The sequence below is a fragment of the Rutilus rutilus genome, assembly GCF_951802725.1.
Source record: "Rutilus rutilus genome assembly, chromosome: 10".
NCBI classification, from domain to species: Eukaryota; Metazoa; Chordata; class Actinopteri; order Cypriniformes; family Leuciscidae; genus Rutilus; species Rutilus rutilus.
Window position 1 is genome coordinate 10,446,469 of NC_140215.1, and position 13,496 is coordinate 10,459,964.

Sequence of the window (13,496 nt, forward strand, 5' to 3'; positions counted from 1 at the left end):
TACGTCTCGCCATGCGTGCTGCAAGCCAACCCGTGACAAAACAATGCATTTCCTTTTACAGCTTGTACGTTGCATCTTAGTTTCTCTAAAGTCTCATTTTAATTCTAATACTCCGCGCCTCCTACAGCAACCAGAGGCTATACTATTGGTCAGGCACACACTAAATAGTTCAAGATTAGTAGTAGTCATAATAGTCGATGACTGTTTCGTAAAGCTTAATAGGGCAGGGGAACTTTATCACGACTCAATGACAGAACGGATCTCCACTCAGCTGCCACATATTTCTATGATACACAGTTTTGTGCCATTTCAGTCAGAAAATAGAATGTAATACGCAGCTCAAACCAAACTCCTGAGAATCTCACAAAACATGCTCAGGTCACATTTCACAAAAGAAAAAAAAAAAAAGTTAGAATTTTATAGCATAAAGAAAATAATATAGATATAATGAATTATTTTATTTGAATAATTTTTGGTGAAATATGATCTGGATATTTTGACAGGTTTCATGGGATTCATTCATTTACTATTATTACCAAATAATGGAGTCATTTAAAGTGATAAATCCACCTGATACGGCTTGTCTGGCCTAATTTCTTTGCAATAGAGGCTGCGTCCGAAAACTGCTGACTAGTTGCCTCGTGCCTTATCAGGCAGTGACTTTGTAGGCAGCGTTTGCACACAAATGTTCCTAACAAAACTGATTTCGGACAGACTTCTGAGGCAGCGTAACGGTTTAATGATCTACAGCAAAATAGAGCAAGCTTTGGTGATAACTAAGCAAATATTTAATTGCTACAATTAGTGATTTCTCGCTAGAAATGACATCAGAAGTTGAAAAAGTTGGTCAAAAGTGTAGATCTACACCCAAACTGACTACCAACCGCAACTTTCAGATGCCGTCTTTATTTTTTAGCTCAACTGTCACAGAATGGAACGCACAGTATTGTGGGATATCAAAGGCAGCGAAGGATACATGCTGCCTGCCTATCTCACGAAACAGGAAATTAAGCTAGCGTTGGATTCGGACTTGCCTTGATGCCTTCCTACCTTGAAATGCATCCTCCGCTGGCAGCATTTTTAAGCTTTCGGACGCAGCCAGCATCTCACATGGCGTGGTCTGGGGAAAGCGCTGAGCGAACTATAGGCATTATGGTGTGCATAAAAAAGGACAATTTGTTGCAACGTTTTGTATTCTGCTTGAAAAGTGTCTGTTGACACTGACTACGAAAATAAGACCAGGGGAAAAGAAACCTCTTAGATTTTGGCACCTATGAAGCTTTCTGCTCCGGACCTGAGGCTGTCTGACTCTGGGCCACCAAAAATATACTAAGACAGGAAGAAAACAGACCAGTAAATGCATGACAGTTCCATTGGCTACTGTAATCGTGCAAAAAGGCTCTGTCCTGACTGGCTCTTGGCACCGCTGAGCATTTCTGCATGCCGGCACTAGTTCAGGGTGAAAATTAGCATGCCACATGAGCATGAGTCCCGCGAATATAGACAGTGGCAGGGCTTTGGTTAGCAATTAGATGCAGAGCTTAGGCCTCAAATAGGAGAAATTGGATGGAACATATGGTGCTATAGTTCTCACCCCTCCTGGAGAGCATCTTATCTCAACCATTGCAGATAAAATCAGCACCCCCAACTGCCTACAGTAACAAAAGATGCTCATGGCTGCAAACAACTGCCTTACATAGATGGACCGGGTGCTTGGATTTTGCCTTTAGTTAAGATGGCCCATAGATGTGAATCTGTGCCAGAGTGAACGCAATGCACTGGATTTTCAGAGAGAGCTAACACAATTACAGGAGAGATATCTCATAGCTCTGGCTGTACTAGTTTGGATGTTCAGAGTCTATGCCGCGAGTCGTTACTGTAGCCCCCAGGGGAGCCCCGGTTGCGGTGAGGTTTGTATGCGTCTTGATAGGGATCATGGTAGTCCTCCTCTACAAGAGGGTAGTGGTCTCGACTTTGCTGGGAGCTGGAGGACAGGCGGTTATTACTCTTCTTTTGCCGCTCGTTGTTGTGGTAGTTCTCATCGGAAGTCATCAAGCTGTGTCGCTCCATTGGAGAGTTGTCGCTGATGTGATTGCTGTTTTTATTTCTTTGACTCTGTTGAAAGGTCACCGACATCAGCTGTTTCTACACGTTCTAATTAGCATATTGAAATATTCAAAACTCATTTTCTGGCTAAGTCCCAAGCCTTCACTCACCTGCAGTCCTGTGATGGCTGTGGGGTACGGTGAGAGCACAGTGGAGCCCAGGTTGCGGCCCAGCAGAGGGTTTAGTGGAGTGCTGAGGGAAGTGTGAGTTGCGCGCCAGTAGGCCTCCAGAAATTCAGCCAGATGTTCACATGCATCCTCAAGCTGGTTCTCATCCAAAATTACATCAAACATTTCCTGGAATGGGGCAGGAATAGCAAACGTAGTCAATGTTTTATGATATGTCACACCCTTAATTTTCAATGTCTTCCATCCAAACACATCCCTCCCTTTTGGCACATAGCGTCCACTTTAACCCAATGAAATCCCAATAATAATAATCGTGTCCCAATAAATGAATGTTTCACTCAGAAATACAAGTCTGTGGTTAGAAAGATAAAAAAAAATATATATAATTCTAATATAAGAATACCTAGCAAGGATGCATTAAATTGATTAAAAGTGACAGCAAAGACGTGTATAATGTTACAAAATATTTCTGTTTCAAATAAAATAACTTTCTATTAATAAAAAAACCCTGGAAAAATGTATCATGGTTTCCACAAAAATATTAGCAGCACGCTGTTTTCAACATATATAATAATAAGAAATGTTTCTTGAGCAGCAAATCAGAATATTAGATCATGTGACACTGAAAACAGGTGTAATGATGCTGAAAATTCAGCTTCCGATTACAGGAATAAATTACATTTTAAAAATATATTAAAATAGAAAGTAGAGTAGTGCATGTCAGATTATGAAAGTAAAATGGGTTGTGAACATTGTCTTCAACAGAGAAGAATCAGACTATCTTCAGATTACTCTGGATACTCACTGGAGGACACTGAGCTAATTTGTCTGCCGCCACCAGTTGTACATTTAAATGCTTGCTTTGAGACTTCCCACGTGATTTGATCAGCCGTTGCAATACCTGCAAGCGCACACACACACATTATTACTGGTGAAGACAGAGACAGTAACATCATTCAACTAACATATACTGTTAATACTTCTTTAAAATCTGTGTTAAAGAAATGTAAAGGGGATGGTAAAAAAAACATTATTTTAATAACTGTTTTTTTTGTTTACCTTGGGAGAAGACACTTTGACATGGACAATAATGGGAGCTAAAGAAGTCTTGATGAGCTGGGCTGGATGGTTGATCGTGTCGGCATCCAGCACAACCAGCTGAAGGGATCTCGCCAATTCAAAGATTCGCTCAATCTCACTCTGAACCTCCGCTGTCAGAAAGAGGAAAATTTCACAAAAACCAAGTGTCAGCAGGATGTCAATCCAGCTAACCGAACGTTTCTTTTTTTCTGAAACCTTTTAGTTGAACTGTCATCTAATGTTTTTTAAAAATGTTTCAGAATGTTCAGAGAACATTCAAAAGTAACGTTTCCATTATTTATGCAAAAATAATCTAATTTAATGTTTCCTTAACATTCAAATAACCAAAAAAAAAATAAAAAATTGACCTTTTAAACATTCAGAGAACTTTCAGAAAAAAACATTTTCATAACTTAATGGGAATGTTAGCAAAAAGTTCTTGGAACATATATTTGGGAACATGCTGATTTACTAGATGGAAATATTTAATCAAAGGGATACTCCACCCAAAAATAAAAAATCTGTTATCATTTCTGTTCCAAATCTTACTTTCTTTCTTCTCTGGAACACAAAATAACATATTTTGAAGAATGTTGGTAACCAAATAGTTTAGGTTCCCATTGATTTCCATTGTATGGACAAAAATTACAATGTCAATGGGAAACAAAAGTGTTTGGTTACCAACATTCTTCAAAATATCTTCTTTTGTGTTCCGGAGAAGAAAGAAAGTCAGGTTTGGAACAACATGAGGGTTAGTAAATGATGACTGAATTTTCATTTTTGGTCAACTATCCCATTAAACTAACTTGTTCGTTAAATGCTCAATGGCAATTAAAAAGGAGCTGACATACCCAGGTTGGATCTGGTGTTGGATCTCTCAATGATGGCTCTCTTACTAGGGTTATTCAGCACAGATCTCTTGGCTAAAGAGATATCTGCAGTTACTCTTGTGATTGATATCCTATAATAAGGAAATAAATATGGTGAAATTATCACATTGACAAGAAAGGTATTCAAAATCCACAACATTAAAAGTTGACCCTCACCTGCCTTCAAACCTGTGCTTCAGGAAGTCAAATAGTGCTTTCTGCATCATATCTGTCACCTGTGTTCAAACCCATTAGGACAGGAGAGTAAACACAAGGAACAAAAAGGAGATTTTTATTTGAAAGATTTATTGACTCTTTCCCAGCCATTGAGGAAAAATTCCGGCTTTCCGTGTTTTCACTATTATATATATATATATATATATGGTTAGCTGGCAACTTAAAAACAAAACAACAATGCTTTTTTAAAAAAGAGTTAAGAAACAATGGGAAACATCTACTGTACTTCAACAGCGTCTAGCCAGGAAACAACAAAAATGTGCAGTCTGTCTTAAATAATGTTTGTGAAGGAGCAGATGACATACAGTATATGCCTGCATAAATAAATTAAAAGAGCAAACAGGCGTTTAGCATTCACAGACCAATCATGATATACGCTTCAAGCTTCGCATGCCTTGAGATCTCATCTCTAATATTCAGATGGTACATGCTAACACACTTGTCACACTGATTTCTGGGATGGTGGTTGTTTTTTTTCCGTTTCTAATTTCAAACCATGCTCCATTTTTGAGACTGGCATGTTGTACCCAGAAGGTTGTTGCCTTGGCAACTCTGCTTGGAGATGATGACTGCTATTCAGTGACAAACCGACATCCCCTCTCGCTTGCTGCTTAAGAAGTGGTGCCTTGGTTACCATGTCTAAATATACACACGCACACACCACAGGGATTCGGGGAGACCTACCTCATATCCCTTAAGTGATGGGCCAACTAAGACCACCGGCCTCATGGAAGGGACCACATCGTATGGAGGAATGTGCTCGGCCTGCAATATACCAGCAATTTAGACGCGAAATAATATTCTGTTTATTTGCACTACAATAACCCCATATTGATTACTACATGAAAAACCCTGCAATGGCTCGAAACAGCAGTCTGGAACAATAATAGGGCCATTTTACAGAATTTATAGAATTGACAAATGAAATACAATGAACTCACCACTTTCTGTTTCTGTTTACCTGGGATGGTGGAAGAGAGGAATTTTAAAAGGCAGATTTTTAAAATCAGACACAAAATTTTGTATCTACTATTTAAAAAAATAATAATAAAAAAAAGAATTCAACATATTTCAATGTCTAGCATTTCTTCTGTATGGTTTTTAATACATGTTCCATAATCACTGCTATTGTAAAAAAAAAAAAAAAAAAAAATTCCATTCATTCCATAATTTATCTGGAAATTGCTATAAAATCAGCCTGTAAATCTGAAGTGATCTGGAACCCTTTAGTAAGGGTAAAGACTGAAGCTGACCTGCAGAAGCAGGGTTGGGCTTGAAGGTGCCTGACACCATTTCACCCAAACTGGAGGAGGAGTTTCCACTGGACTTCCTGTGGGCGCGGAGTAAAGAAAAGAGCAAATTAGAGTTAATTATGTCTATGTTCAGAATGGAATACTAACAGACATTATGTGATGGAGAGACCTTGAAGTTGTCTTCCATCACTGTTTTTATTGTGTTCGTAATGTTCTTATGCATATTTACGTGAGGTTCGTTGGTTTATATTCCTTGTTTTATCTGAGTGGGCGTGGCCTTAAAGAAAGCACAAACCTAGAGGAGCGCTCATTTTAGCTAATTTATGGACATGTTTTAGCAAATGTATGTTTTGGCTTTATCCATCCTTTTTTATTGTATTTACTGATGTTGGTTTTAACTCTTAATATCATAATATATGATATACTACTATTATACTGTATATTATACCAACTATACCTACTTTTTTATAACAGTTTTTAAAACAAATCAAGTTTTGCATTTTTATTCTAATTTTGGGTACATTTTTGGCAGTCTGTATCAAGATGAAGATGTTGGCAGCTAGAATAGTGTATGCTATAAATGTAAACATTTCATCTGTTATATTTAATGCAAGTAAATGATTATTATTTGATCCTTATTTTAAAAAACACTATTTTTCCCACTTTGTTACGGAAAGAACAGCAATGAAGTATAAATGCCTTTGTCTTTCAAACACTATCAGAGAGAAATACAGCGTGACTCAACACTGCTGATCACTGCTGTTGAAAGAGAATGCAGCATCTCATTCAAAGGGTTTATGTGTCATTTCTTTAAATAAATATCTACGAGTATATGAAAGGACATATTGCACCAATTCCAAAATTAGTTGGCCCATGAATCTTGTGTCCTAAATAGAACAGCGCTGCATCAAACAATGACTAGGTACAAGGGTATTTGTAATCATCTTGGAATTTGGCTTTTGGAATTACACAGTGAAAATCTCTTCTGTCTGAGTGAGTTGTTTTGTGTGTGGACGCGGTGTTCGGATCCCGCCACTTTGGTCTAGTTTGGTTTCGGTTTGGAATCAGTGTTCGGAGAGTCATGCTCCAGCATGCTGTTTTGAGTTCGCTCGGGCCGTACCCTCTTCTGTCCGTGTGTGTTGTGTTCAGTGTAGCACGTTCGTGTTTATTTTCGGCCGCGTGCTTTCATGTTGTGTGTGGACACAGTCGGTTGACTGCTGTTCGTGTCCTGTTTTGTTTGAGCACGTGGCTTGTGATTGAGTTCACTGGCAATCCGCTCTTATTTCTGTCATGTTTGTTTCTATGTGCCATGTGCTCTCCTGTCTATTGTCTTGACCCCGCTCCTCTTGTTATCTGATTATTGATTGCCCCACCTGCTCTCCCTTATTACCCTCCTGATTTCCTTTCCTATTTATTCTCTTTGAGTTTGCAGTCCTGTGCCAGCTCGTTGTCTAATGTTCCCGAAATGTGTTTCCTGAGTGCCTTGCCTGTTCCTGTCCTTCCCTGCTCAGTCCAGCTGCCAGTCGTGTTTTCCCCCATGGGGGAATTTGATTTGTTTTTGTTTTATTTTTATTGTTAAATAAAGCCCATAACTCATCTTGAGTCCTCGCCTCATCCCTTACCCAAAACCCTGACAATAATGCATGTCTTTGCACGTCAAGAGCTGTTTGTGATGTTTGAGTTGGGGGAGGTGTGACACATGAAAGAGCTATTTGCAAGGTTGTTTGAAAATCTGCTTTATTTTCATAATTTCCGCTAGGTGCCAATAATGTTGAAGAAACTACATACTTCACCTATAAGGCTTGGTGTAACACTCATTACTCTCTATTCTCCAGTCTTACCCATGGAAGCGGCCCCTTTTTTGCTCCTGATGTAAGCGAATGTTCTCTAGTTTTAAGGGACTGGGGATGAAACCGATATCACAACCTTCCTTCACCAGTCGCCCAATCCACCAGTCGTTGTTGTACTTCTGTGGAAATACAGAGAGGACAAAGGAATGTGTATAAAGTCCATTTATAAACTTTCTATTATGTGAAGACAGCTAGACAGGCTCTCATTATATAAATGCCTTCGTCACCTCCTTGATGTGAAGGAAGTCTTTTGCATCAAAGGAAATGGCAGTGCCAGCGACAGGGACATCCTCATCTAGGGCACCACAGTAGCTGACGTTTGTTCTCACAGCGAAGGCCACTGCCTTGGCCTGAGATAGATATACAGTAAAGCACATAGTGATGAATGGCATAACAGTGCTGTTTTAATCACAACAAATTTGGCTCTCCAGCAACCAGATAACAGAAACTAACTGCATCAGAAAACATTTTAAAGATGACATATTATGCCCTTTTTCAAAGTGTTGATTTTGTTTTTGGAGTCTACTAGAATAGGTTTTCATAAATGTTAAAAAAAACAAAAAAATGTCACATATTTTATATTGTAGCAGCACTTCTCTTCCCAGTCTGTCAGAAACGCTCCTGCCTCAATAAAGCCCCTACTTCCGAAAAGCACAATGTGCTCCGATTGGTCGGCTGGACCAGTGTGTTGTGATTAGTCATAATCGTGAGTTTCAACACACAACTTATGCTGCCTTCACGTGCTATGGAAAAGATGATATTTTCCACTTGTGAACTGGTATTTACCAGTGTGTTGTGTTCAAGTGCTTTTGTTGTCGTAATGTAGTACCCGCAAGGTCTGTGTCAGTAGAGTATCTTTTTTATCTTTACAAAAAAAAAAAACCTTAAGTTTGGTGCTTTCTGATGATTAAAACATAATTAATAATTTAAAAAAAAATAAAACATGACATAAAATGATTAAATATGAACCAAGGAAATTGCGGCGAAGTTGAAAATTGAGTGTTAACGCATTATATTACAATCGTTAATGACACAACATTGTATAGGCTACAAAAACTATCCGCTAACAGTATTCAAGACTCTTGCGTTGCTCTCCGCCATTTTGAAAAGGTCAAAGGTTATCTCATCTCGGCAACTCGTGCATCAAAATATTCTACGAGTTGCCCAGTTGAAAATACCACATGAGGGGGTGTTCATGTGCATTTTCCATGTCGGCTTTTGGTATTTACCATAATTACCATAGCACGTGAAGGCACCATTAGGCAACTCAACCAGGCCTTGCCCCTTTTTTTGGATGGGAATTATTAAAATGAGGGATATTGTGACGTGAACGTTCCCAGAAGAAAAATTAAGACTACAACTGAGGTGTCTCAGAAACAGTGCTTACTGATATATAGAATAACTCCCTTTGGAGTGGACTTTGTAACTTAGCAGACCTTTTTCATATTTTCAACATTACGCACTAAAGAAAGCTGAAAATGTAAAAAAGAATAACAGGACCCCTTTAACAATTTGGATAATTCGAAAATAAAAAAGGCATAAATAGAGATATATCTCTGGTTTAGACAGTCTGACCTTTGCCCTCTCCAGCTGAACGGTGGCCTGCTGTTCTTTCTCCTGCCTGCCGCCCTGCTCCTCGTCCAGAGAGACATCTGAGTCAGACGGTCTGCTAGTGTAGGAATCGGCGGAGCCCTGCACACACATGTGAATACATATCAATGTATTGTCATTCCCACAAACCCACTAAACAAAGGAAGCCTTTACTTTGCTCTTGCTTGTCAATACAGACACACATGTACAGTATTATACTATGCACACGGTAATTTTATTATTTTATCTAAATAGGTTTAGTCTGTATTGAAATGTTTTGTTTTAAATAACTTTTCATTGCAGTGCATCAAGCAGAAGCTGATAGTTTTACTAATATCTCATGATTAAGGGTTGGAAAAAAGGTTATGTAAACCTTAACAGCACAGATAGCCTTAAGAATATAGGCAGCAGTAATAGTGAAGTGACACATTATCAAGGAGAATGTGGAAAGCATGAATGTCATCATGGGATAGGGAGTTTAAATGATGGGTAAGATAAAAAGGGTAAGATAAATGAGTACTTAGTTGTGTATCACTGCAATATTTCTTCCACCACAGAATAAAAAAACAGACCGTTTGATTAAAAAATACAGTACTGTAATTATCATACACTAATGTTCAAAAGAAATCAATACTTTCATTCAGCAAGGACACATTAAATTTATCAAAAGTGACAGAAAAGACATTCTATTTCAAATAAATGCTGTTCAAATGCAAATAAACTTTCTATTCATCAAAGAATAATGAAAATTCCACAAATATTAAGCAACACAACAGTTTTCATTAATAAGTAATGTTTCTTGAGCACCAAATCAGCATATTAGAATGATTTATCATGATTTCAACAGTTATTTTAAAATGTACTAATATTGACTGTATTACTGTCAATAATACTGTTCACAATATTACTGTTTTTTGTTGTATTTTTGATTAAATAAATGCATCCTTGGGTGAGCAGAGCACAAGAGACTTCTTTTAAAAACATCTATAAATCTTACCAACCACAAACAAATCTATGAAATTATAAATGATACAAGTAAAATACTAGGAATTCCACCTTAATATTCTGTGACAAGGCACAGAAAAAGGCAGTTCACAGTTTGCATTGTGAGGAACATGAAATCACGAATAACAAGTTAAATTCCTTTTAGACGCTTCATATATTATCACAAACAGGCGACAAGGCAGATGCGACACTTATGAAACCAAGTCCTTTAAGAGTGCAGTAAACAGGTCTGATGCAGACTTCACAGTGTTTGTAAAGCTGAGAAATACAGTCGACTGAACATGTGCAGATCAGAGGCAAAGGCAAAATTATTGAAGCTGACAACCTCAGAGTCAGAACTATGACATCTTGGTCAAGTGAGTTTACTGTAATCTATTACTGGGAATGAGAAAGAGAAAGGGAGAATGGACCAATAGTCAAAAAATAAATAAATAAAAACCTCCAAAAAGATCTCTTTACTATCTAAATGGAGAGCAAATCTGCTTCTCAAAAGTTCCTCCTGAGAAAAAAATATGATCTTACTGATCTCACAAACTGTCCTAAGATTTTACAAAAATATGCACGTCAGGGATTGAAATATGCAGTCAAACATTTATCATCAAATTCTTCCAAGAACAAATCATCTTGCTATTAGCTTTATTATTCACTTTAATTTATAGTAAGTACTAATTGTCTTTTTATTTCTCCAAGAGAACTACTTCATCAAATCTGAACTTACGCAACATAAATAGTCTTTTATTTTCCTTGAACAGCAGGAAACTACTGCAAACCGATATAAGAAGAGATGCATCTTCAGATGAAATATCTTAGATATGAACCCCACATTAAGTGAGATGGAGGAGTCTGTCAAAACAGAATGGCACTTTACTGAGACACATTAAAATTGCAAAAGCAACATGTGCTTTGATCTCCTAATCAAAAGATTGTGCTCAAAGCCAACATATGCCTTGAAGGTTCATTAACCATATAGTTGTGTCCCATAAGAACATATCCATTAATCAAATAATCCACTAGTATATAACAGCAATACAGTCAATCTTGCATCTTATACAGCACTTCTTTTACTCCAAAAACAGCAACTACTGTATATGCCATTAAAGGATTGTTACACTGTAAAAAGTGAACAGTTGGATCAACTTAAAAAAATTACTTCAATTGGTAACACCTAAAGAAATTACATTTTCTCAACTTAAATTATCACGTTTTTCACGATAAAACGTGATAATTTAAGTTGAGAAAACGTAATTTCTTTAATTTCTAAATTAATGCACTTCAATGCATAGTCAATGAATTAAGGACAAATTCTAAGTTCGTGAAGCCCGCCTAAATGATATTCCATCTCAGACCCCCTAAAAATAAACAATTAACTCTGTTACTGTTACCACCATCAAAATCTGTCTGTGATCTTGCTTCAATGCTTGCTGAAAACAGAAATCTGGGTAACATATCGGATTTGACTCTGAATCCATTTACAAGTCCTTGAAAAACACTTAAGTTTATTTCATTATGTATTGTTATATCCTTTGTATACAATACATGCATCCATGTTATTGTATCCATTGTATTTTATGCTCCTGTCAAAATATTAAATCCTTTAAAAGGACAATAATAATGAAGGTGGTATTACTTAATGTGTCATATTATCTTACAACATATTACATAAAATGTCTTACAGCTGTCAGGATAAATAACATCAGTGTATCCCCTGATGCAGTGTGACAGATGATGCCCATGTCTATCTTTTCTGTGTTGGAGTGGGTTCCTGAGTCTTCATCTTGGCTGAAGTAGTCTGATATTGTTACCATCACAAGAGCTGTAAAATTACTCACTGTCCCTCGCAGGAACACCAAGCTGCAGAGAGATTGTTCTGCATCAAACCTAATCTAGAGCAAAAAATAAAGATGATGGACTAACAGAACACCATAAATGGGAGTATCTGACAAACAAAGATCTATGGAAATGATCCGGCTGTGTTCTTTAATTTGTGCATTGTAAGTAGATAACAAGCAGAACTTTCCACTCGGAATTGCACTCTCACGCTAGTTTGCCCAGTTAAGTAAATCTGGCCATTGGTCTCTTTGACAGAGAAAAACTGAAATCTTCAAAACTGTCAAAATTATGTTAAAGGTGCCATTGCATGGATTATTTTAGAATGTTTCCTGGGGTGCCCTTATGATGTTAGTATGTTTTTTAGATCAAAATTTGTTATAATTTAGAAATAAAAGGCATTTTTCCTAGCCTGATTTTAGCCTCTGTTTTGAACGCTCTGTTTGAAGGGGCGTGTCTGCTGTGAGACTTCAGTGTAAACGCCCACTGCTGTGATTGGCTGCTGTGAGACTTCAGTGTAAACGCCCACTGCTGTGATTGGCTGCTGTGAGACTTCAGTGTAAGCCTGTTGATCACGTGAATGAAGATCTTATCATTGCAACGCAGTTTCTGCACTCTCACTAATGATTTCACCAATGCAAACATGATGTAGTTACAGTAAGAGCTTCGTTGTGCAGTGTAACAGCGTCATTGATTTCATAACGAGTTTTGGTAAGTGTCCAGATAAACTTGCGCTGTGTGATTGACAGCTTGGGCGACTGGAAAGGGATTGTTCTTTGATCGCTATCTGTATATTAATCACAGTTTAAGTAAGATTATTTTCATCCTATTAAGAGAAATGACATGAAGTTGATCGTTTAGTCAGAGGCGGACAGAGTACACAGCTTCATTACTTGAGTAAAAGTACAGATACCCCTTGCTAAATTTTACTCAAGTACAAGTAAAAGTACTACAGTCAGATGTCTACTTAAGTAAAAGTACTAAAGTACTTGTTTTTAAAAGTACTTGAGTATCAAGAGTACAAGAGTAAATTTTCTAAATACTGCATTACTACTGCCACAGTGCTTACATTGGTAAACACAGCAAACACTTGAAGCGAAAACTATCATTAACTTGTTCAGAAAATTGAAATAGTCTGGCGAGGTGGGGCCACGGGTTGGCACATTCCCGGTATGCGATATTTTTTTTCCCAGGATGGTAGGAGAAGACTCATGAATATTCATTAGGGAAGTCATCCCTGATTGGTCTGATTACCTACTCCTAACCCCACCCCTAAACCTACCCGTCACTGGGGTTAAGACCAATCAGGGATGACTTCCCTAATGAATATTCATGAGTCTTCCCCTACCATCCTGGGAAAAAAAATATCGCTCCCGAGATGGACCTGCTGCGTCTTCATCCATTGTTTCGTCCATGGTTTCGTCTCTTATCTAAATCTGACCATGGAGTTGACTTTGGCGGAAAGCTGAAGGAAATTGCTGATAGGCTGTCCCAATCAGTGGCGCCTGCACAATCCAATCACATTTGAGAGGGAAACAACAAACTGAGGGT

The 13,496-nt window shown here is 37.8% G+C and overlaps 1 protein-coding gene across 2 annotated transcripts in view; it reads right to left on the bottom strand.

Moving 5' to 3' along the window:
- Positions 1 to 474: 474 nt before the first annotated feature.
- The window catches only part of cacnb4a (calcium channel, voltage-dependent, beta 4a subunit), a gene marked incomplete at its 5' end in the record, with an annotated part of 30,435 nt that continues 17,413 nt past the window's right edge, over positions 475 to 13,496 (bottom strand). For both annotated transcript variants that reach the window (XM_084421180.1, XM_084421181.1), the window contains 12 exons: positions 475 to 2,115; positions 2,217 to 2,402; positions 3,040 to 3,135; positions 3,294 to 3,445; positions 4,166 to 4,275; positions 4,361 to 4,419; positions 5,105 to 5,185; positions 5,362 to 5,381; positions 5,674 to 5,750; positions 7,515 to 7,642; positions 7,751 to 7,873; positions 9,099 to 9,215. In XM_084421180.1, coding sequence (XP_084277306.1) covers positions 1,852 to 2,115; positions 2,217 to 2,402; positions 3,040 to 3,135; positions 3,294 to 3,445; positions 4,166 to 4,275; positions 4,361 to 4,419; positions 5,105 to 5,185; positions 5,362 to 5,381; positions 5,674 to 5,750; positions 7,515 to 7,642; positions 7,751 to 7,873; positions 9,099 to 9,215 — 1,413 coding nt within the window. In that variant the 3' untranslated portion in view covers positions 475 to 1,851. The remainder of the gene's footprint in view (positions 2,116 to 2,216; positions 2,403 to 3,039; positions 3,136 to 3,293; positions 3,446 to 4,165; positions 4,276 to 4,360; positions 4,420 to 5,104; positions 5,186 to 5,361; positions 5,382 to 5,673; positions 5,751 to 7,514; positions 7,643 to 7,750; positions 7,874 to 9,098; positions 9,216 to 13,496) is intronic.